The 21,595-nt window shown below is 44.3% G+C and overlaps 9 protein-coding genes across 9 annotated transcripts; 2 read left to right on the top strand and 7 right to left on the bottom strand.

Annotated features, from left to right (window-relative positions):
* Window positions 1-33: 33 nt before the first annotated feature.
* V2V93DRAFT_362105 (putative FAD-dependent oxidoreductase) lies at window positions 34-1,985 on the bottom strand. Its single transcript, XM_066908277.1, has 5 exons — window positions 1,664-1,985; window positions 1,510-1,586; window positions 1,028-1,441; window positions 648-966; window positions 34-582 (listed from the first exon to the last, which is right to left on the bottom strand). The coding sequence occupies exons 1-5, from the start codon at window positions 1,929-1,931 to the stop codon at window positions 530-532; spliced, it is 1,131 nt and encodes a 376-aa protein (XP_066768394.1). The 5' UTR covers window positions 1,932-1,985; the 3' UTR covers window positions 34-529.
* A 198-nt stretch (window positions 1,986-2,183) lies between these two features.
* On the bottom strand, window positions 2,184-3,598 carry V2V93DRAFT_356085 (major facilitator superfamily domain-containing protein; the record flags this gene model as incomplete). Its single annotated transcript, XM_066907996.1, has 2 exons — window positions 2,184-3,196; window positions 3,253-3,598. The coding sequence occupies 2 exons, from the start codon at window positions 3,596-3,598 to the stop codon at window positions 2,184-2,186; spliced, it is 1,359 nt and encodes a 452-aa protein (XP_066768393.1).
* A 605-nt stretch (window positions 3,599-4,203) lies between these two features.
* Window positions 4,204-6,697, bottom strand: V2V93DRAFT_362101 (general substrate transporter). Its single transcript, XM_066908276.1, has 4 exons — window positions 6,319-6,697; window positions 6,125-6,267; window positions 4,904-6,071; window positions 4,204-4,840 (listed from the first exon to the last, which is right to left on the bottom strand). The coding sequence occupies exons 1-4, from the start codon at window positions 6,424-6,426 to the stop codon at window positions 4,682-4,684; spliced, it is 1,578 nt and encodes a 525-aa protein (XP_066768392.1). The 5' UTR covers window positions 6,427-6,697; the 3' UTR covers window positions 4,204-4,681.
* A 2,720-nt stretch (window positions 6,698-9,417) lies between these two features.
* On the top strand, window positions 9,418-11,049 carry V2V93DRAFT_389386 (permease for cytosine/purines, uracil, thiamine, allantoin-domain-containing protein; the record flags this gene model as incomplete). The annotated part of the gene is made up of 2 exons (XM_066912356.1): window positions 9,418-10,113; window positions 10,177-11,049. 2 exons carry the CDS (start codon window positions 9,418-9,420, stop codon window positions 11,047-11,049), a joined length of 1,569 nt encoding a protein of 522 aa, XP_066768391.1.
* A 102-nt stretch (window positions 11,050-11,151) lies between these two features.
* Window positions 11,152-13,473, bottom strand: V2V93DRAFT_362094 (uncharacterized protein). The gene is made up of 2 exons (XM_066908275.1): window positions 13,124-13,473; window positions 11,152-13,068 (listed from the first exon to the last, which is right to left on the bottom strand). Exons 1-2 carry the CDS (start codon window positions 13,145-13,147, stop codon window positions 11,308-11,310), a joined length of 1,785 nt encoding a protein of 594 aa, XP_066768390.1. The 5' UTR covers window positions 13,148-13,473; the 3' UTR covers window positions 11,152-11,307.
* Window positions 13,474-13,487: 14 nt separating this feature from the next.
* On the bottom strand, window positions 13,488-14,391 carry V2V93DRAFT_362092 (flavoprotein-like protein). Its single transcript, XM_066908274.1, has 2 exons — window positions 13,770-14,391; window positions 13,488-13,698 (listed from the first exon to the last, which is right to left on the bottom strand). Exons 1-2 carry the CDS (start codon window positions 14,249-14,251, stop codon window positions 13,578-13,580), a joined length of 603 nt encoding a protein of 200 aa, XP_066768389.1. The 5' UTR covers window positions 14,252-14,391; the 3' UTR covers window positions 13,488-13,577.
* Window positions 14,392-14,431: 40 nt separating this feature from the next.
* Window positions 14,432-16,143, top strand: V2V93DRAFT_362090 (NADP-dependent oxidoreductase domain-containing protein). The gene is made up of 8 exons (XM_066908273.1): window positions 14,432-14,552; window positions 14,609-14,714; window positions 14,771-14,812; window positions 14,884-14,966; window positions 15,027-15,105; window positions 15,172-15,385; window positions 15,450-15,646; window positions 15,721-16,143. Exons 1-8 carry the CDS (start codon window positions 14,542-14,544, stop codon window positions 15,997-15,999), a joined length of 1,011 nt encoding a protein of 336 aa, XP_066768388.1. The 5' UTR covers window positions 14,432-14,541; the 3' UTR covers window positions 16,000-16,143.
* On the bottom strand, window positions 16,051-16,445 carry V2V93DRAFT_362088 (uncharacterized protein). The gene has a single exon (XM_066908272.1). The coding sequence runs from the start codon at window positions 16,431-16,433 to the stop codon at window positions 16,071-16,073; it is 363 nt and encodes a 120-aa protein (XP_066768387.1). The 5' UTR covers window positions 16,434-16,445; the 3' UTR covers window positions 16,051-16,070.
* An 819-nt stretch (window positions 16,446-17,264) lies between these two features.
* V2V93DRAFT_362085 (uncharacterized protein) lies at window positions 17,265-21,047 on the bottom strand. The gene is made up of 2 exons (XM_066908271.1): window positions 20,244-21,047; window positions 17,265-20,169 (listed from the first exon to the last, which is right to left on the bottom strand). The coding sequence occupies exons 1-2, from the start codon at window positions 21,005-21,007 to the stop codon at window positions 17,493-17,495; spliced, it is 3,441 nt and encodes a 1,146-aa protein (XP_066768386.1). The 5' UTR covers window positions 21,008-21,047; the 3' UTR covers window positions 17,265-17,492.
* Window positions 21,048-21,595: the final 548 nt, after the last annotated feature.

Here is a 21,595-nt window from a genome sequence, read left to right as displayed (position 1 = left end):
GCAGTAAATATCGAAAATATCGTGAAAATTGTCCTTTGATACCAAAATGCGTATATTGTTTAAAGTTAAAATGTGCGGCGCAAGGTGGAGTAACAATCATTGGTCGCTGGAGACCTGCGCGGCGTCGTGGCCGATATCGGCGACCTTTGAAATCGTGAACACTGATTTATGGCACATCCTGATCTGGCTTTCCTTTAATAACTCGCTGGTATTTGTAATTAGTCGCCGTTTGAGCTCGTGATTGCTCCGACGACTATCAGCCGGCATCACAGCTTGCGCTCCGCTTCGGCAGTCGTTCTTGAACTGCGCTATGAATCTCTTACCGACTAAATCTGGCCTAGCCCGCACATTCATATATATAACTCCGCTTTTTCATTACATTTAGAGAAACGTGCTGTGTAGATCACTTACATTACTGCGCGCAAAAAAAACTACTTAATAAGGCATATCCTATTGCGTGTCCGGTTTTCGATATTCAGCGCTCCCCAACAAATGCAAAATGGTGTACTTTCAACTTGTGCTAGTCTACTTACTCTATCATATTTTCAACCATCTCTCCAATTGCCAAGCTGGACGTAAGACCTTTGTGTGTTACCGAGTCAGCAAAATCATATATTTACCGTACCAAACATTCAAATAAAACTTACCTGGACTCTCAATTCCAAGAAGATTAACAAATCCAGGGAATCCTTCCTCCTCGCGTATAATAAAATCAGTAAAACCTCTATGATCTGGCCCGGTAATCTTTGGTCGGATGCCGGCGTAATCAGGTGCCAAAGCCGATTTTTCGACGCCGGGTAGATACTTTTTGATCTCCTCGTAGACTTCATCAAGATCCGCCCCATCTGCGGTCAGGTCGTCGGGTGACAGAACCCATTTTACATTCGGTCCGAAGCGAACGCGACCTCCAAGATCAAGCGTCAAGTGGGTACCTAGTCCGGCGTGTCCTGAAGGACAAGGATAGATCTATGCGACAAACATCTCAGCGAACTATATCACAAAATTCAATATAACGCTGTTTGAATACCAGTCTTTGAGTCTTTGGTTGTGATAAACCGTAAGAGAAATAAGAGCCTTTCCCGTAAAAGCCTTGCACATGTCGTTCAGCTGGCAACAGCATATTTGAGACTCCAGGTGCACCATGTCCGGCTGCATTTATGACCTTTTCAAATTTCAGAACAGTCTTTGTTTTCTCGCTGTTTTCATCATCTGCCTCAAACTCGACGGAATATAATTGTCGATTCATGTCATATTCGATATCGGATACAGTCGTATTCAGCGCCAAAATCCCATCATCGTTTTCAAATTGTCCTAGTAGGCACTCCATCAATGAATGGGAAGATACTATTCCAGTGGATGGAGAACTGAGAATTGCCGATCGAGCAGTCACAGCTGGTTCGATGTCTTTAGCTCGCGATAAAGGGACAAACTCCGCTGGAACCTGTATTATATATAATTTTGAGTATGCATCTTTGATAAATTTCGTTTCGAAGTCAGAGGAGATCATACCCCAAGTTGACGAGCTTTCGCATGCATATTTTCCAAGTACGCTTGCTCTTGTTCGCTTTGCGCAATGATCCATTTTCCTAACAGAAAGTTGACAGATCAGCATGCTAATTTTAAATGCTCCGTATGTTAAGTTAACTAGATGGGGCGGCTTTACCACACCGCCGATACGAAATTCCCGGTATTCTATCAGCCATATCATACATCATATTTTTACCCCGAATACATAGCTTGGTTTTCAAAGACTCAGGAGGATAATACAGTCCAGCGTGAATCACCTCCGAATTGCGCGCCGACGTCTCCGTTCCAAATGCTGAGTGCCTTTCGACAACTAATACCGCAGTTCCTGTCCTAGCTGCCAGTCGCGATGCAACTGACAGACCAACAATCCCGGCACCTACAACTAGGTGTGAGAAATCAGCCATTCTGAAATGATCTAGGCTTATAGTATTCTTAATGCAAAACACCCGTCGGCAGACGCTCTGATCTTCGTTTGTTACTGAACTAAGCCGCACCATCTGTGTAAAGTTATTTGAACTCTGATTAATTCAGTGGCACTACGTTTTTATACGAATGCAGAATCTATATTATATTAGAAGCCTCCCATAAAGATAAAATATAAAAATAATTAAAAAAAATTATAACCCCGTAATCCATAAATTCAAATATAACATGCATCAATAGACAACCTTTAGTTTGAATCCACCCCCAAATGCACGAGCAAAAATCAATAAGAACCCTGCCACAAAATAACAGGCTCCGCAAAAACCTACCAAACCAGCATAATTATTATCCATTGAATTTAAAATTGCACCAGCAATTGGTGTACCAATAAGAGTTGCAATACTAGCTAGGGTATACGCGGTTCCATAAGTCTTGCCGTAGTCGCGAATATCGCAAACCTGAGAAAAGCAAACTGGTACTAAAGATATTCCGGTACCTGATGAGAATCCAAATAGAACCAGAAAAGTAATTAGCCCACCTTTATTCTGAGCGTCAATAATTGAAAGGGGGAGCCATATTCCAAGAGTAAATATACTGGATAAGCCGACCGTGACAACTAACAAATTGAAAGCGCCATACTTATCGGCAAAATACCCCGGAATAAACCGGCCAAAAATCGAACCAGCATTAAGAACCGCAATAGCAATATATCCAAACTCTTCCGAAAACCCTTTAGACGTGCAATAACTCACCACATACGTGGCAGGAATCTGAAGCGCAAGCTCAATCATAAAGTTACCAAAAGCAGTTGTGGCAAACAACTTGTCTTTGAACATTCCAAGATCAATCATTGCGCTCTTTCCGGGTTCACTCTTCAGTCGCGTTTGCATGCATATGACTGATAATGTTGCCAATACTAGGATTATAAATCCAACGATACGAATTGCCCATCCGAATCCAACTTTCGGTATCAAAGATCGAATTACTAAAGGGAATATACAACCACCAAAGCCTCCACCCGTACAAGAAATTCCCAAGGCCAAGGCGCGATGCTCTTTAAACCATTGTCCCACGACAACGGTGGCCGGTGTGAATATCATGGAACACGATATCCCACCAACGAGACTGAAGCTGAGGCAAAATTGATAATATTCTGAGCTTAGACTAAACATCATCAGAGCAAATATAAATCCTGCAGAGCCCATTATGACTAAAAATCGCAAACCGTATTTATCGTAAATCGGACCTAAAGATATTTCAGCGTCTGCTGGCCAAAAGCAAATCCGACAGAGATAATCATACCAACTTGTAATCCACAAAAGTATAGCAAAAACGAATAGAGCGAGAAAATCCAAGAAATTGTGCCAGTATTATAATGCGATAACTGGTTTTCCGATAGGTATGACTGAAATACACCTAACGAATTCCAAAGTCCGAAGGAAGTGAAATATGCACACCAAGACCCAAACACGACGCACCAGGCCCTGAAACCTCCGTCTGGATATGTAATACCATTAACCGGGTCAAGCTTTTCGACCTCTCTTAAGTTTGAATTGAATGCTGCATCTGTTGTTTCAAACAGAGATTTCTCAGGATATTCAGATGCGTCCGACTGCGAGACAGTCACTGCAGACGATGGAGACAGCATGTCAGTTCAAGGAATGGTTATAAACAGCCGTAGATGCACACTTCGGAATATATCTTTCGTGGAATTCGCACCACTAGCAAAACGACGCATTCGAAGAATAAGACAATGCTACCACTGCGGTATCTTCCATACTTTCGCCGTTTCTGTAATCTAATCGGATTTCATAGTCGTGCACGGATCATGCCTTGGACGGACCTTGTAGTCTGATTGCGTCAGATCCACCTAAGTGACCTAATATACGAGACGCGCTAGCACACCACAGGCTGAATCGCCATGTATTTGCAAGCGCTATTGACAGTCTAAATATTGCATGATTCCGACGAGCGATAAGCATTCAAGTTGCTCATGTCTCTGTAGCTTATGTGTTTACAAGATTGACGGCTGCATGTAGGTAACCCTTTACCATTTGTCTATTGTCTTGTCTTCGCCAGCTAGGAATGAATCACAGTCTTCGAATGATGATGATGACGACAGAAGAATTATCGATTCTGAACTGTTTCAACCTTTCTCGTGTACAATTTCGCTTTCATGCTGCAGCAGAAAATTAAACCCTAGCTCTCTTAATCGCCATTCTACTAGTCGAATAATGGAAAGTAAAATATAGCGAATACGGTCACTATCTACTCAGATCTTACGACATATACAGATCAGCTAGAGATCGGGAGAGATTGATGTCAGTATTAGCAATGCATGACACTAATCGCTAGATAAGATAAAGCATATCTTATCCGCTAGTAGTACTCTCAGTATTCTTCATCATTCAGGCTGCAGTTTTTTGATTTATCAACTGCTAAGCCGGTTGAGCTCATTTGGCATTATATTCATAAGCATTAATTACATATTATAAAATATCGCTTAACTCAAAAATACCTAGTTTCAAAGGATATACTCAGGGTAGACTTGTCTTTTTCACCTGTAATCATTATGCGGAAGTCGATACCCATGCCGCACTGCTCGAGACTAAAATTGTAAATATCATGCAGTCTCTGCTCAATCCAAAATAAATGGATGTAGTATTATCAAGAGATTTTCACCATGATGTTCGTGCTTAGAGATTTCTTTTTCGAATAAAGACAGCAATATCTACCCCTTTGTCTCAGCCACAGCTGCAGATGGCGCCTCTTCAAAGTGCATAGTGCCGCCCTTTAGCATCGCATTCGCTATGACATCGGCTGAGCTCAGCTCAAGCGCAACGGTGTCGCCAAACTTCCTATTGATTTCTTCTAGAGTAAGTTTAGCAGTCTAATAACAAACAAAGATGAGTTAGACAAGTATCAGAAAAAAAAAGAAAAGTGTTGTACATACCTCTGGGCAAATAAAGGCAATTGCAGTCGTCGACACAAGGCAGACACCAACCATGGGAAAGTAATACTTCCATCCAATAGATGCAAATCCAGAAGAAGCCGGTGTAATGAAAGCCAGCGCAAGCCAGAAGAAAGAACTCAAACCGATAGTCATACCGTAACTGCGCAGATGCGTAGGCCAAACCTCTGAAATGTAGACGTATGCCGCGCAATCAATCGTTGACCCATAGAAAAAAATAAACAGAAAGTACATGGCCACGGCGCCACTAGTACCAGCCTTGCTATGTCCATCGAGATAATACTTCTGCAACACAGCCTCAATAATAAGCGTAGCAGTGCACAGGTAGCCGCCAGATACGAGCAGCTTGATGCGTCCTACGCGGTCCATGATCGCCGCATTTACGTAGCATCCAATCATTGCACATACACACCATACAACGGCCAATGCAAGTTGTAGCACAGTACCATAACCTAGACCTGCAAAGAGAGTAGGGGTCAGGTTGGCAATGACGAGCATACCAGTAGATTGACCCATTACCCAAATGAGAAAAGAACTAATGGCTCGATGCCTAAGATGAGGAGTTTTAACAATATACATGTAGCCTCTAGGCAGAGTTCGCTCCTCAATAATCTGAGCTCTGATCTGAGCCATTTCACCAGCGGCAATAGTGGCTTCAGGATCCTCTTCAGTCTTGTTCAAGTTCTTGAGAATCGTCCACGCTTCATCGTATCTTTCTTGCTCGCACAGCCAACGCGGCGATTCGGGCAAAAAATAAAGAGAGCATAATAGCATCAGTCCTGAAATAGTCTCCATAACAAACTGTAGCCTCCATTGATACGGCTTGGTAACAAAATGGAAAGCAAGAGCAAAAGCAGAGGAAATGGTATAAGAGTAGACAATAGCAATTGAATGGTTTGCAACAAGCATACCACGCAAATGTGGAGGGGAGATTTCACTCATATAAACAGGACAGTTTGCCAGGAGCATGCCCGCCCCAACACCAGTGAAGCTACGGAATACAGTAAACATTGCGATATTGACAGAGCCCGCGTCAAGAGCTCCAGAGACAATAATGAGAACTGCAGCGACGGCAGTGGTAACTCTTCTTCCCCATCTACTAGAGATAGGAGCCTGAATAACAGCACCTACATAACCGCCACCGAGGAAACTTGTGTAGCAGATTAGCAACCTGTATGCTTGAGAGACAACAGTGCAGCCTACCCTCCGAGAATTCCATTTATGACCGCTTCCGGGTTATTTCCACTAAGGAATTTTGCAATAAAAGTTGTCTGAGCAAATGAACCAGAGGTAGCATTATTTGCGTATCCAAAGGTAAAGCTACCCAGACCAGCTAAAAGAATAGCCTACAAGACTTAGCGCTGTCTGCCACTATGGGGAGAAAGAGGATGGCATACGATAATGTTTGAAAAAGTCAGGCGCTGAAGGTGACGAACCTGAACATTAGCCTCAGTCGCGCCAATATCTGACTGTAGAGAAGCAGTTTTTTCAGATCGTCCAAACATTGGGCAGGTATTACAGTAGGCAGATGTTTGTTGTCAAAGAACCCCTAGAGCCTTCCTTCGGCGGCTTCTTATACTGCAGTTTACCCCGCACTTTGCTGTAAGAGGGCATAATTTAGAGGACATAGTTTATGTGGAGTTAACTGCTATATACAGGCGTGTTGCCACAAGGCGGAAGAACTTCGGATGGTGACGAAGGTCATCGACTATGCTCTCGATTTTCGGACTCCGACGTGCATATGTAAGGACGTGCAGGTCGCATATTGGGACTTTGTTAGCATAGATCGAGATGAGATAGCACGTTGAACACTGAACGATGGTTTGTTGATCTTGTATTAGTTTTATTATGTAGAATGCACAGAACGTATAGAGAATGCTCTTTCTTGGGATCTATATGCGTTTGGTAGCGGCAACTAGTAGAAGCGCACTACTCTTCTTTACTCAAACTCTGCTCTACTCTACTCTGATACAAGGACAAACTCACTGATTCACCTAAAATCCAAAATCCACCATGCAGCCAGCAGTTAATTTGAGAACGTATTTAAAGCGGATTTTATTGTTTATACGCTATTGATCAATACTGCCCTTACAAGATAGATGACTGCCATTCCGCATCTAGGATGTAGTACTTAAACTGCACCCCAAACTCGTAACCACAGTATACTCAAGAACAGTTTTATGGGTCAGTCATAACATAATGTAATAGATCGTCCAAAAGTCACAAATGAGAGACTCAGCGGCAGGTTTTTGGATAGGCACGAATTCTCACTATCAGTATAAAACAGGACGTTTTTGTTCCGAAGTTAGGGTTTCAGTAGAGTATAATGGAGTAATATGCTACGAGACATTCAGCCTTCTCCCAACTTCTGCCAAAACCCTAATCATTATTATTTATTAAATTGTATTTGCTCTTAACCAGACCAGTTCTGTTGTCTTTTAAGAGAATAGATTAGTCACGAGTACAGTGCAAGCTAGTCAGCTACTTATAATTTCATTTTTAGGATTGTCTAAAAGGTTACAATAATAAGAATACTCTATGACAACTATGCGAGCGCAATCAATCGACTAGTCTCTGCATCATCCAGAAGGAGTACCAGTAAAGACTCACTTAAACAGAAAGTATGGAAGATATGCAGGAAACCTTATCGGAATCATGGGAGTAAAAGCATTGTTTAACGATGGAATCTGTAAAAGAGATTATCAATACCGGTTTTTTTTCTGAATGACGACCTTGCGACTGGATGTATGAATGAGAGTTGGGGATAAGTTCGCAGCACTCTGCGCCAGTCTTACAGTATTTGCATTGCCATAAACCGCACTAGAGGAAAAGAAAAAAAGGGAATATCTTTTTGAACTGAAAGTATTTGGAACTTACAGTAGTAAAATCAGAATTACTTCCTAGACTAAATCTCATATCTTCACGTGTTCATTCACTTTAGTGGCGACTTTCTCGGCATGCCAGGATCAGCCACCCGAAGAAACCGGTAAAGCTAGTTTGATGTGAGCATTCGTCAAGGAAGATTCCGCTGCTGATCAGATGCCGAGTCTCATAACCCAGCAGCAGTTTTTCCTAAAGTAGAAAGCCACCCTATCGGAACGATACATTTCGACTATTGCAGTTTTGTCAATTAGGGGGACAACGTAACTAGATACCTTGTTTTGCGAAATGACATAACTTGCGACCGAATACCTGTAATCTGGAGTACGCAGGAAACTGCGGGTCGATCTTTTCCACGGAGAGTATACAACAATGAAAATAAGATGTTAATACTAGCTTGGCTTGGCATAAACAAAAATGCTTAAAGATCATTTCATAGACCAGATTGCCAAGTCGGTACCGATATATATTACCGTCAACTTCCGGCGACAGGCTACGTGACGTCCGAATGCAGCAAGCACAGAAAATGACTTGTTGCAATGAGATTTTTGATCATTTATAGGGCAACAGCCAGCTAGTAAGAAGAGCAAGTAATCTCGCTTATGTACTAAGTAGTCACCGTATCAGGGCCAAGAGATGTTTAGGTCACCGTATAAATTTTACAAGCTGGCGTCACGAGTGCCTCAAAGAAGGGCATCCTCATTCAACTAAGCAGCCAAATGGCATTTACGGCCATTATGATAGTTTATCGGTAGTGGTCCGTTGACTTGTTGACTCCAAATAAACTTTGGGCTCGATAAGGAAGGCCCCGGCTACAGCACCGACCGATAATGATAAGACTGCGACACAGACAATGAAAGTGAATTTTTTTCGAGAAGAGCACCTCTAGAACGTAAGAAGAATATCTGCAAATCCTTTGATGTAACTTAAGACAAAATACGCCTTTCGAACGCCAGTGGCGTCGGGCAGCGTACAAAAACAGACACGCCTGACTCTTGCTGCAGACTCACGGCTTAAAACAGAAACAAACGCCTCTCCTCATCCAGAGTAGAGTTTTGTCGTGAGAGTCTATCTAATACGCTGAGGTCCGCTATCCGTCTAGAAGTTTTCGCTCTGACCTCCTTTTTCTGGTCCCGCACATAGCTAAGCAAGCTTCTTATCTGCAGCGAGTGGGTCAGTGAACAATAGGCCTCTGTCAAAAAAAGGGACCGGTCGCGTTTGCGATAGCTTTTCTCCTGGCCGAGTACTCATTGTCTCGTAGAGTCATCCTCTTATAAGAAATAAGCACTACTTCCGACCAGTCTTGCCAAAGGTCGCTTGGCTATCTGTCTGGGCACCTATCATGAATGGCGTAGAAGCAAATTACAAGAGGTGCTTTATTTGAACTGCGTATGTGGACTCGGTCGTCAGTACGATAAGGGTGACAGCGCTGTTCAGGCGCACAAACCACCAGCGATTGCCCGTAATCTGCGAGGTGTCCACCTGCACTCAGTAAATGAGTGCCTTCTGTTTGGGCACTCAGCGCTATATAAGTCGAAGCTTATTGCCCATCCTCGGATTTTTATTTATTTTCTGTACGACACTTGCTGAACCCCACCAAGCCCTGAAATATCACAATGGCCGAGGTCGATGTCGAGAAATATGCTCCTGAAGAGTCTCTTAGTGAGAAGTACGAGTCTGTCGCCGCTGGCGAGATTATCGCTGTCTCGGACGACGACTCGTCCGCCGATGCTGCGGGCATCCGGTCTGTTAAGTCCAGCTCCTTCATCGGGAAGCTTGAGAAGTTCGCCGCCAAGTACAAGATGGAGTTGATCGGTATCGAAGCCGTTCCCGAAGACCAACGCTCTGATCCCAATGTGTGGATGCCCGCATACTTCTGGTGGGCTGCCAACTTGGTCATGCCTCCAGTTTCTATTGGATGCTTGGGTATTTCTACCTTTGGTCTCTCCTTCTGGGACTCGGTCCTTACCATTATCTTTTTCAACGGTCTTGGATGTCTTCCTGTCGCCTTTTACTCTCTTTTCGGCCCTCTGTACGGTCTCCGCCAGATGGTGTTTTCACGCTTCTGGTTTGGATACCACGGAGTCAAAATCTTTGGTGTTTTGAACGTTATTGGATGTATCTGCTGGACCGCACTGAACACTATTGTTGCTGCTTCACTTCTTCACTCAGTTAACGACGGTGCCATGCCTGCCTGGGCTGGTATTCTTGTTGTTGCCATTGGTACCCTCATTCTGGGAATGTTTGGTTACAAGTTGGTGCACAACTACGAGAAATATTCTTGGATTTTCACTTTTGTTATTATTTGGATTGTATGCGGCTGTTTTATGCCTTTTTTGGATTCTTTTGTGCTTGTTGCTAACTGCTACTATTAGTTGATTGCCCGCTTGAAAATGTCTGGTAACTTTTCTCCTGGTATTCTATCCACTGGCGCGCTCGAGGCTGGTAACGTTCTTTCATACGGTTCAGTTGTTTTTGGCGGCGCCAATGGTTGGGCCACTTACGCTTGTGACTACGCCGTTTACCAGAAGAAGGATGCCAGCAAGAAGAAAATATTCTTCTCGGTTTTCTTTGCCCTTTGGATGTCGCTTAACTTCACCTCCATTGTTGGGTCTGCCATTATGGCTGCTGCTGCCAACACTCCTGCATGGGATGCTGAGTACAATGATAACTCGATCGGAGGTCTGGTGTACTCTGTCCTCGTCACTAACTCTCTTCACGGATTTGGAAAATTCTGCGTTGTTTTTTTTGCCTTGTCGTGCATTGGTGTCAGTGTCGTCAATATCTACTCGCTCGCTTTCTCGATGCAGATCATTTCACACTACTTTGCTATCATCCCGCGTTTCGTGTGGTCCACTATTGGAACCGGTGTATATTTTGGAGTCTCCATGGGTGCATTCTACAGCTTCGATGAGTTTATGTCGAACTTTATGAGTATCATCGCCTATTGGATTTGCATTTACGAGGGTATCTCACTCCCTGAGCACTTTATCTTCCGCCGCGGTAACCTTTACGGATATGACATTACCAAGATCAATGATCCTAGCTCGCTACCGCCTGGTTATGCCTCGACTTTTGCCTTCTGCTGTGGTGTCGCTGGAACTGTGCTCGGTATGGGTCAGGTTTGGTATGAAGGTCCCATTGCCGTTGCGTGCAAAGGTGATGTCGGTTGGCAGTTTGCCTTGATCTTCTCGTTTGTCTCGTATATGGTTGCCAGACCTATCGAACTTCACTATTTCCATCGTTAATCATGCTTTGATGTAAATAATACAACTGGAAGGGGTTTTCGGATGATTTCGGTTTTATCTTTTTTTTTTTTTTTCTTGTTTTGATTATATTTCTGGGAGAAAATGGTTTCGAGTGTTTATTAGTTCATATTTCTACCAGCTCTGTAAGATAATAATTGACACGAGTACTACTATAGATCCGCTAATTACATTATATATATATACAATTGTAAAACTCCGAATCACCCCTGAATTAAAATTCATAACTCCGAGAACTCATCAAACCCAATGAGCATCACTCCGCCATCCACTACGATTCAATTCTGGCCTATCTCTCAATTCTGGAAGATTGCGAATACGATCAGAACCGTGCTCGAACCATCTGTAATGGGTCAACAAATCTAAATTGTTAACCTCGCCGTTAATGGTAAAAGTTGTTGTACTGTAGACTAATATTTTGATACCAAATTTTTGCTCAATAGGAATAAGTAAATCCGGGTAGATATTTCTGCAGTCGCGGACTGTTAAGTGTGTGATACTTGTCGATATAGAAGTAACTTTTTGTAAGATTTCACTCGTAGGGACAAATCTATTGTCAGTTTCCGCTCTGTCGTAGGGGATGCCCAAAAGATCAAATACTCCAAATCGAGTAACAACAGGAGAGTATTCCACTTGTACTCTCTCGAGATGGGACAGCTGTCTGAATACGCCAAGCGAGGCGTCTTGAATTGTGTTTCCTAGAGATAATTGGCGAATGTTGGGACACTGATAAACGATACTGTGCGCTAAAGAGTATTTCTCAGGATCCTCTTCAAATTCGTCCGAGCTGGGACGATGATACCGGTCGATATCGGCATATATCGAAGAACAATAATCAATTAACAGCCGATGATAGCATGCGGATGATAAATCTAATTCTTCAAGATACTGACTTGACACACTGCGCAACATACGCACTAAGGCAAAATTACCCAGAAACGGATATGCGACATCCGCCAAGATCAACTTGCGCAATCGCGGTCTTTCTGTCGAATTTCGCGAGTCAACCCAGATTCCCTCCGAATTCTGGACCACAAATCGCGGTAGCTCTGTCGAACAAACAAACTTAATTGCACGAATTGCAGATGATCCGGCGTACAAGAGAAGTTGTGGAACCATTGAGTATTGAATATCGACAGTTTCTAGTTTATGCAAGTGGGTGAGGTCTAGTTCGGCTGCGTTTTGAAAACCGCCCATGCCAATTGCAAAAGCGTCGATGCGGACCATACGAAAACGCTTTAGATTCGGTAGGATCGAAAGAAGTCGCTGAAGACCAACCATCCAGAGTAATATCCATTTGTTTGATCCAAAAAGCGGGGACGTGAGATAGCGGTATAAGTATTTTTCCTCCGGAACATTAGATCCAATATGCAAACTTTCTATACTATCCAGAACAACAGTGTTAAAAGTCGGTATCTCATAATGTATTGTCTCTCGAAACATCTCGAACCAGTCTACATCAAAATGAACGAGCTTTAGAGTCTTGATAGGATGATGCAGAAGGCACAAGACGAACTCCTGAGAATTGCGAATATGCACGGTGATACTCGTTAGTTGAGAAAATATCTTGTTCTCAGATAAAAATGTTCTATCGTTGAATAGTGACGTAGGAGCCAGTAAATGGATAGCGGAGAGATGCTTTAACATATCTTTGAGATTTTCAGATACAAGGTACCTTTCAACAATCACTTGCTCCAATAAACTCTTCATTTCACGAATGCGAATTGATTTAAGACTGCTCCGCGCACGCTCGATACACTGAAATACCGCTTCAGAACCCGGCGGCAAAGTTGTCTCTGAGAAATCGAGCGAAGTCCAAAGTTCTGGTGACCCGAGAATTGTGTCGCGCCATGAGCGGTTAACGCACTGTAGCCGTACAATGGAAAGGAAGGGCAGGTGCTGCAGTATCAATACGAATATCTCGGCTGGGAAATACATCTGTGGATCCATCAGTGGATCCATCAGAGTCTCATCGTAAGGGTTCCCAGAGGATGGAGATTCCTACTCAAGTATTGGTTTAGCTCTTGAAACACTTGCAGATAAGGACGATACTAACCCCCGAGTACGACGAAATATGCATCTTCAAGTTGACAAATGTCTCTAGATGTCTTTTCAAACCAGAGGAAGGTGTGACGTTAATTCACATCACGTTGAGGATGAAACTGCAGGCCGGTTTTCGGTTCACAATTTACTTTACTCTCAAACTCTAAAACAAATCTACACAATAATATCCACCGATATATTCAGATATAAATTGTTATCTTGGTCGATCGACTAGGGACGCCAACTGATTGGCAGATGACTATGCGCGCGCTGTCGCAATCAAAGACGCCGCATCGTCAACGGAAACCCAGAATTGCCGAGCTTAATTCAGCCGAACGAGAAAGCCGCCTAATAATTTTGATCTACGAAAGAATATGTACGTTTAAATATAATCCAATTAATATTGGTTCAATTGAGCAAGTGTAATCTAAAACTAACCGACAATCTAGTTGCAACAGAGGTCAAACTTAGTAAAGCTTCTCGACAATCTTGTAGAACGAGCTACCCTGAATCTCGCCAATCTCCTTCTCGAGCTTGGTAACCTGGCGAGAGCCATCAGCGCCGGCAAAAGTACCTGAGCCCCACGGCCTAGAACGAAAGATATGGTTAGCAGCAGATAAAACATAAAAGGTAGTAGATAAATTCAGGAGAGTACGTACGAGCCACCGTGGAACTCCTCAAACGAGGTCTGCTGTGGGAAGGCACGGTATCCGAGAGGAATGTAGTTGATTCCATGGTGAGAAAGGACCGACAGCGAGTTGGAGATGGTGGTCTCCTGGCCACCCTGGGGAGTGCCAGTAGACACAAAGAAGCCGGCGGATTTACCAATCAAACCACCGCTTGCCCACAAGGCACCAGTGCCGTCCCAGAAAGACTTCCACTGCGAAGGGAAGGTACCATAGCGAGTTGGCACACCGAAGAGGTAGGCGTCGTGCTCGGCAAGAGTGTCGACGGTGGCAATGGGATAGTCAGGCTTGGCGGGAGCGTGGATCGCGGTGAGGACCGCTTCGGGGAGGGTCTCCGGGACCTGGAAGATGGAGGCCTTGCCTCCAGCGGACTCGATGCCGGTCTTGACGGCTTCAGCGAGGGCCGCGATGTGGCCGTAGGTAGTGTAGACGATGATAGCGACGCGGGGAGCCATTGCGGGAAGGGATATTGGTCTGTACGGAGGATCGAAGGGTGGTATTGAAGAAGGAAGACATGCTATTTAAGCTGCACTCGGAAAGTCAATTGCGCGGGATTAGAAATGATTTGCTAACATTTTGGCAATACCACGCCTTTGCGGTCTTACCCTTTTCAGAGATAGTGCTCGCCCGAGTACTGAACCTTCGCGACCCCTAATTCGAGTACAAACCCCATTTAATTATACACTTATAAGTCAGCAGGAGATGAGATACTGCTTCTACTCTGGAGGATTGCCAACTCGAAGCTATGGCTGCAGGGTATGTGTCTTTGCTTGTCATGTTATCTAATTTGATAGCTAATCTACCGATTTAAGGAGTACTTTGTCTCGCTGTTTCACTCTCCGGAATGGATCCCAGATACCAGCTCTGGGAATTGGGACATTTGCGACCACATACGCTGAGGTGTCTAGAACTATGAATGTATGATATATATGCCTTCAACCACTTGAAGTCACAGTTTGCTTATGATGCTATAGGCAGCGATAGAACAGGGATATAGGCATTTTGATACTTCGTCTGTGAGTGCACAGTTGCAAATAACTAGTTCAATATCATTGTCGACGAAGTCTAACATGACTTGATTGACCAGATAATGGGAGTCGAAACGGTTATCGGTACGAAAGTCTCATCGTCTGGAATAGACCGCTCGGATTTTTTTCTTTCGACAAAACTGTATGGTTTATTTTCTGTCGTTTTTAAAAGCGGAGTGAAATATTGACGGGATCATTACAGATGGAATTCAAAGCACATTCACTCCGAGAAGCGAATTGTCAAGGCTCTTAGAGCATTACATACTTCATATATTGATCTCGTAAGTTTGTGATATATCCAATTTCACTTATGCAAGAAGAACTTCTAAGAGAAAACGTCTATACAGTTTTATATACAATACCCGTATACGACTTGGAAAAGCGGCGTGAAAATCCCCGACGATGTATGGAATTTTTACGATACATGGAAAAGGATGCACAAGTTAGTCGAAGCTGGGCAATGCAAAGGTTTAGGAATTGCAAATTTTTCGCTTCCTCAGTTGAAGGCTTTTGTTGAGTACTGCGAGAAGAATGATCTAACTGTTCCTGCAGTTCATCAATGTATGATATTACTCTCAAGCGACGAGATGGAAAAAATTATACTAATTTCAATATATGTGTGCAGGCGAGATTCATCCACTCTGTTCCCAGAAGGCAATAGTTGACTATTGCAAATCGAAAAGTATACATGTTGCGGGATACAATGTGCTAGGATCGTCCATGATGAAAGCAGCGCTAGATCCGAAAATACAACAGGTTATGAAAAAATACGAAAGGAGTGCACCACAGATTGTTGTTGCGTGGGCATTGCAGCAAGGAATTGTATATCTGCTCTGTTTATTTTTTTTGATATGAATACTATTTTCACCGATGCTAACTCGCTGATTACCTTGTAGTCATATCTGCCTAAACTTACTTCAGCTAATCGAATTAAGGAAATCGCAAATATCGATTTCGAGCTCGAAAATCATGATATGGAGTTAATTGACTCGATATCGGCAGAGGCGGGCGACAAACCCGACGTGAGACCCTACTGGCTAGATTCTGACGAGGTCATTGAAGGCCCTGCTGCTGATGATGATGTCGAACTAATCGATAGGAGTGCGGAGTTCATATTTGGACATAATAAAACGAGCCCTCTCGCTAATGTTCAATGGCAATGGAATTTTTATTAAGAAGAAGGGTTTGTGGGAGCTAGAAAATATCTAGGGGGAGGTATGTATATATTTTATGTTGGACAGATGTATTAAGACGACATATGAGTTGAAACATGTACAGAATTTAAGTAGGAATAAACTAGATAATGATTAATGTTAGCACGGACGGGAAGAAATGTAGGAACAGAAAACAATATCCAACGCAAACGTACGTGGTTGATCTTGGAAGCCTCGAAATCCCAGACCTCAGCGGCGTAAGCGTCGCTTTTAATGATCTCCCAGACCTTGTCCAGGGACTCAGCATCCATGATAATCAAAGATCCAATGATGTCAGGCTTGGCACCTTCAACAGTAGGGTCAAAGTAGCTGGAGGTGATGGCACCGCCAGAGATGATCACACCTTGCTGGATAAGTTCCTTTGCGCGGGCAATGTGGGTTGGGCGGACGGCCATGCGGGCGGCGAGCTATAGAGAAGGAGGTTAGGAGAAGAGGTTGAACGGGGCCAATGCGATACGTACGGAGCCCTTCTTGTCAATCATGTAGCAGATGAATTTCATTGTGGATGTAGATGCGCAGAGTAGGCTGAAGGAGGGAAAAGAGATGGTGGAGAAGAGAGGAGAGAGAAGGGAGGAAGAAATAGGCTTGGTCCCGAAGCAGCAAGAGTGGGTGACTCCGGAGCAATACCGACTCGGATGAATTGTCTCCAAAGTAGTCAGTCTCCAGCTTTACTTTCGTAATCATTAGATAGCAGTCTTATATCGGACTTCCTCGCGCGCCAGTCGCATCCCTATCAATCGCATTTCTCTGCTTCAGCCTACTCTGCGCATCTTGAATCATTCTGTAGTTTTGGTATCATTCGATTATCCTCGCCGGTCGTTGAGACGCTGCGGCTCATTTACCCCGCTCATTCCGCCTCGATAATTCTCGTTTATCTTAGTCAAGCTTACGGATACATTGAGCAGAGTATATGTCATTATATCACTTGTTTTCTGAGTCAAATAGAATGAAGATGGTTAATCTTTAGTCTTTGTAATATTCCGAGCATCCGCAGTCATACCTTTCTAAACTATTGAATTCTCTTTCATCCTTGTCGTTCTTCATCAAGCTGCTCTCCTCTTCTCGTTCGGTAAATCTCAGTTGATTAGATATTAATTGACACTATAGTTTTACAGTTCTGAATCTCTCTGCGTTTTGGTGCACTAAGCTAATGAACTGCATTGTGACACTCAAAGAGTCTTACTCCTGGCAGCTCTGTTTTCAAGTTCTGCAGATGTGCGTTTAAAGCTGGCTTTCCAAGTCGGCAATCAACAAAGAGTACACTGCAGGTAATTTGTTCCATTGATATCGTTAATACAAAAAAATTAAAACTAAACGCACATGTGCACCAAAAATACACTAAAAAACGTAAAATGCACTATATATATCTATATATCTATATATATGTAACTCCCAAAAACCAATCACAAAATATACCCATTTAAGTCTAATAGGATCACAACAATTCGACAAAATTACAGCTCCTCGTGCTTCCATAGTCCATCATCTCCACGTACAAGACACCGCGAAGGCCAATAACGCTCATCGATCTGTACGCTAACAACGCTAGTAACATCCTTTCGATTGACAAGCTTGACGCGAACAAATTGGCCGTCTTTCCATTTACGTTGACGAATGATGGACAAAAATTCGTCGAGGTCAAAAACCGACGACCCGTCAATCTCGATGATCCACTGTGCCGGGCGCACATTATTCAGCGCCGGTGCACCGTACGAGACCGAGCCGACGTAGACACCGCGCGAGAGAGGGACGAGTTTAGAGCCATGCGCCACTTGTTCGACAGCTTCCGTGAAGGTCTCGTGAAGAAATGCACCGCTCCATTGGACGATCTTGGGAGTCACAACTCCAGAAGACATGTCAGGCAAAGGCCTGATTTCGATAGTCTGCTCAAGACCGTCGCGCAATATTGTGAATTCGTAAACTGATTTAGTAGTATCTTGCAAGTGTCGCTCAAGATCCAGCAGTCGAACAATGGGATCTCCGTCAATTTCGAGCACAATATCACCAGAACGAATATCGTTAGAATCATTAACCGCCTTATTCGCATGAGGGAATTTTTCAAACACATTCAATAACGACACATTAGTCGAATTTAGCCTCGTCTTTGCAAGTTTTGTAAACATTTTGATACGCGATGCACGTAGTCCAAGCCCAGTAGCAACAGAAAGCGACACTGCGCTAGTCTCAAAATTGAAAGTGCGCAGCTTTGGTTGGGTGGAATCTTGAGTAGCGGCATGTTTGCAAAGACGGTCGAGAGTAGGTTTGATGTACATGCCAAAGTGAATACCCGTCTTCCAAAAAATATCCGCATCTTGGGCGTTTTGTGAAGACGCGTTCGTCCATAATCCAATGATTTTGTATGACTCGCGCGTCTGCAATGTTCCATCGGCGGATTCTATCTTTTCTAAATTCTTTTGCGCCATAAGACCACCATCGCAGGAGACACTATCGGCCAGGGAGATACCTTCAATGTTCATAAATCTAAATCGAGGCGGGTTGCACTTTGAAGTTCCGATATCGCCAAGGGCGGATACAGAAGATGACTTTTCAATAACAGAATGCGAGCTATTGAGTCCAACCACGGTCACTTCGTCCTTAACCTTGAGCATAACGTCGGGATCAAATTCGGCAACGCGCAGCTTAACACTAGAAGGCAAATCATTTACGTTAAATGTCAAAAACGCGAGTCTATCCATGGCAATCACGCGACCAGGAATATAATAGTGACGGATCGTGAGACGAATATCGACGGCCTCAGAAGGGACAGCTGCGCGGTCGACGGCGATGATAGGAAAATTGTTTTCAAGAGACACGAGGGTGCCCACGCCGTAGTACGGGTTAAGAGATGCATATCCGTTGACGCTGAAGGGGAGACGAACATTCACATATACAAGACTATCACGCAAGATTGACATTGCGTCTTCTTCTTCCCCGTCTTCTTCTTCCATAGAATCCACCTCGGTCTCAAGCGATAGTCTAGGGCTCTCGACGAGTAACTTCTCGCGGTCCCAAACCCCTGTAGAGTCATTGCGCACATAGAGATGATCCTGATGGAAATGACGATCGACAGTAACTAACGACACAGTCTCGCGGGATTGTCCAAGATCGCGATACCGCACTGGTACACTTTGTGCATCAGGAATGCTCTTAAAAATATCCAGCATAGCCGCTAAGTTCGGAGACGGCTTATTAGCTACCGCCGTAACAAGGAAGTTGCGCGTAAGCGCGTTCCAATTAAGCATCCCTGAGAAGGCAACGTAAACACCTTGATTAAACACCGGCATACCATGCGAGCGGGCTTGCTGGTATGACAAGTCGTGGAAGATTGCACCACCGATTTCAGCAAAGCGGTCAGGTGTCACAGCGTGCAAATCTCCGACAACGACACTGCATTCAAAGGACTGTTTGCCTCTGTAAAGCGCAAGTGAGACTTCGGAGCCGATACTCTCGTCGAGAATCTCGTAAAGCGGGACAAAGCTATCGAGAATACTGCCGTTGCATGCAACAAGAATATCTCCAGGCTCAAGCAGACCGTACGCAGGACCACCGGGAAGCACACGAGACACAGTCAGCAAGCCATTAGATTTTACGTTCCAATTCCGGCACTTTGCTTCAATTTCCGGCGAGAGACCAAGGCGATGCAATTCATCGTACGAGCGATGTATAAACTCGACTTGTAAAGTACCGCGCGTGATAGGCAGTCCTGAGCGAAGGCAGGCCAGAGCGCGCACGACGCGGTCAAGCGGCAGGTAGAAGGACGAGGCCGAGCGCTTTGAACCTCCGGCATTGAGGGCAATGGCTTTGCCCGCTATGTTGAGAACCGGCGAGCCGGATGAGCCACCCGAAGTTCCTGTTGCGGCCTGGAAATAAAATGTATTAAAATCTTCGTATGAGTCGTCTCCATATCGAGGAGCCGCGCGATCGAGTCTGGCAAGAGTGCTTCCGAGAATACTCAATTTCTCTCCCGAGTCATTGCCAACGACCTTGATAGAAAGCCCAATTTTTGCGAGATCAGGACGAAGCTCGATTTCTTCAACATCAAGAAATTTAACTTTGTCAGTGTCGTATTGGAAAAATCCGAAATCATGAACCGGGTCGCGATAGATTGGGCGAAGAGAAACTTCCTCGTAGCTGCAGATAGTTAGCATTGCCATAACTAAAAATAGAAAAGATATTATCAAAAGGAATACAAGGGTAAAACGCACTTGACGAAGACGGCAGTTGCAGTTATGGGAGCCGGGTTAACAACATGGCGATTAGACAGGATAATACCACGCTTCTTATCAACTACAAACCCAGTGGCGGTATAATCGCCACTTGCTTCCGTGTCAAAAGCACGTACTGCAGAAGCCTTGATAGAGACAATACCCTTGACTATACGCTCAATAGTCTTGTCCCATGCTAGGTCGCGGTTATGATTAAGGATAGCCTGTTGTGCAGCGGCGGTGGCGGCCGCTGCTGCCCCAATAAGCGACTCTTTAGGCAAGGAGGAATCAACGGGGAGTTGCTTAGCAAACGAAGATGGTGATGGAGAAACAGGTGAATGCACCCGGAGGTGGTTAAAATAGGCAGCCGAGTTTGGCGGGGGAGAGCGGGCGCCGGTAGTAGACGGGTTAGCAGATAAACGGAAAGAGGTATCTGGGTCTGGGGTAAGTGAAGGTGTGCGAATGATGTTTGAGTATACCGAGGATGTCTCTGGGATAGCAATATTGCGGGGAGCAGAAGGAGATGAAGATGAAGGAGACAGAGAGGAAGAAGGTGGCGCTGAGGGGCAAGAAGAAGCGTCTGAGGAATGGGAGGAGGGCATTGTGGGGGTAGGAGAAAGAGCAGATAAAGGCACGCGAGTGCGCAGACGGAATACAGTACGGAGAATATCAGACGCAAGAGAGATGCAGAGAAGCGGTAAGATGACAAGGTAATGAGTAGAGATACAAGAGGGAAAGAAACAGAAGGAGGTGGGTGGCCACATCTTTAAAGGGCCTCGGCGGGCAACGGCGGACACCTTAACCAGCCAGGAAGGCAACAGGAGGCATAATTACAAAGCTACTGCGTTCCACGCGCCGCTGTACTGCTATATCTCTTAAATTCTACGATAGTAATATTAGGTTACTCAATCGCTCTTCTAGAAAGTATCACTACGCGGTATATTCGCTATTAAGCCTGATAATGCCGGCAACACAGCCCGGAACTTGTAATCGCGGCCGATAGCGGACACTGCCAGAATTCCCAGCATATTACGGAGTTTGATATACAGAAATTATAGCGTGGAAGTAGGGTATTCCAAAAACCATAATAGATAGACAGCTGCGGCGATAGTTTGCTATTCAGACGCTCATGCCCACGCGTTTACCGTTTTAAGAATGTACCCTGGCGGCGGAAGATTGCAGGTCCGAGATTGCCACCTGTAGCTGTAATGACAATACGCAAATACATCAGCCCTGTCGTCGAGCAAACACATGCTACATGCAAGGTATCTAATAATTGTAGTAGAATAGAATAGCAGCAATAGATATATATGCGAGATGCATACTAGGACTAATTGCCGGCGAGCCGTTTC

The sequence above is a fragment of the Kockiozyma suomiensis genome (assembly GCF_038497685.1).
Source record: "Kockiozyma suomiensis strain NRRL Y-17356 unplaced genomic scaffold V2V93scaffold_1, whole genome shotgun sequence".
Classification (NCBI taxonomy): domain Eukaryota; kingdom Fungi; phylum Ascomycota; class Lipomycetes; order Lipomycetales; family Lipomycetaceae; genus Kockiozyma; species Kockiozyma suomiensis.
This window is presented reverse-complemented; position numbering and strand designations above follow the sequence as displayed.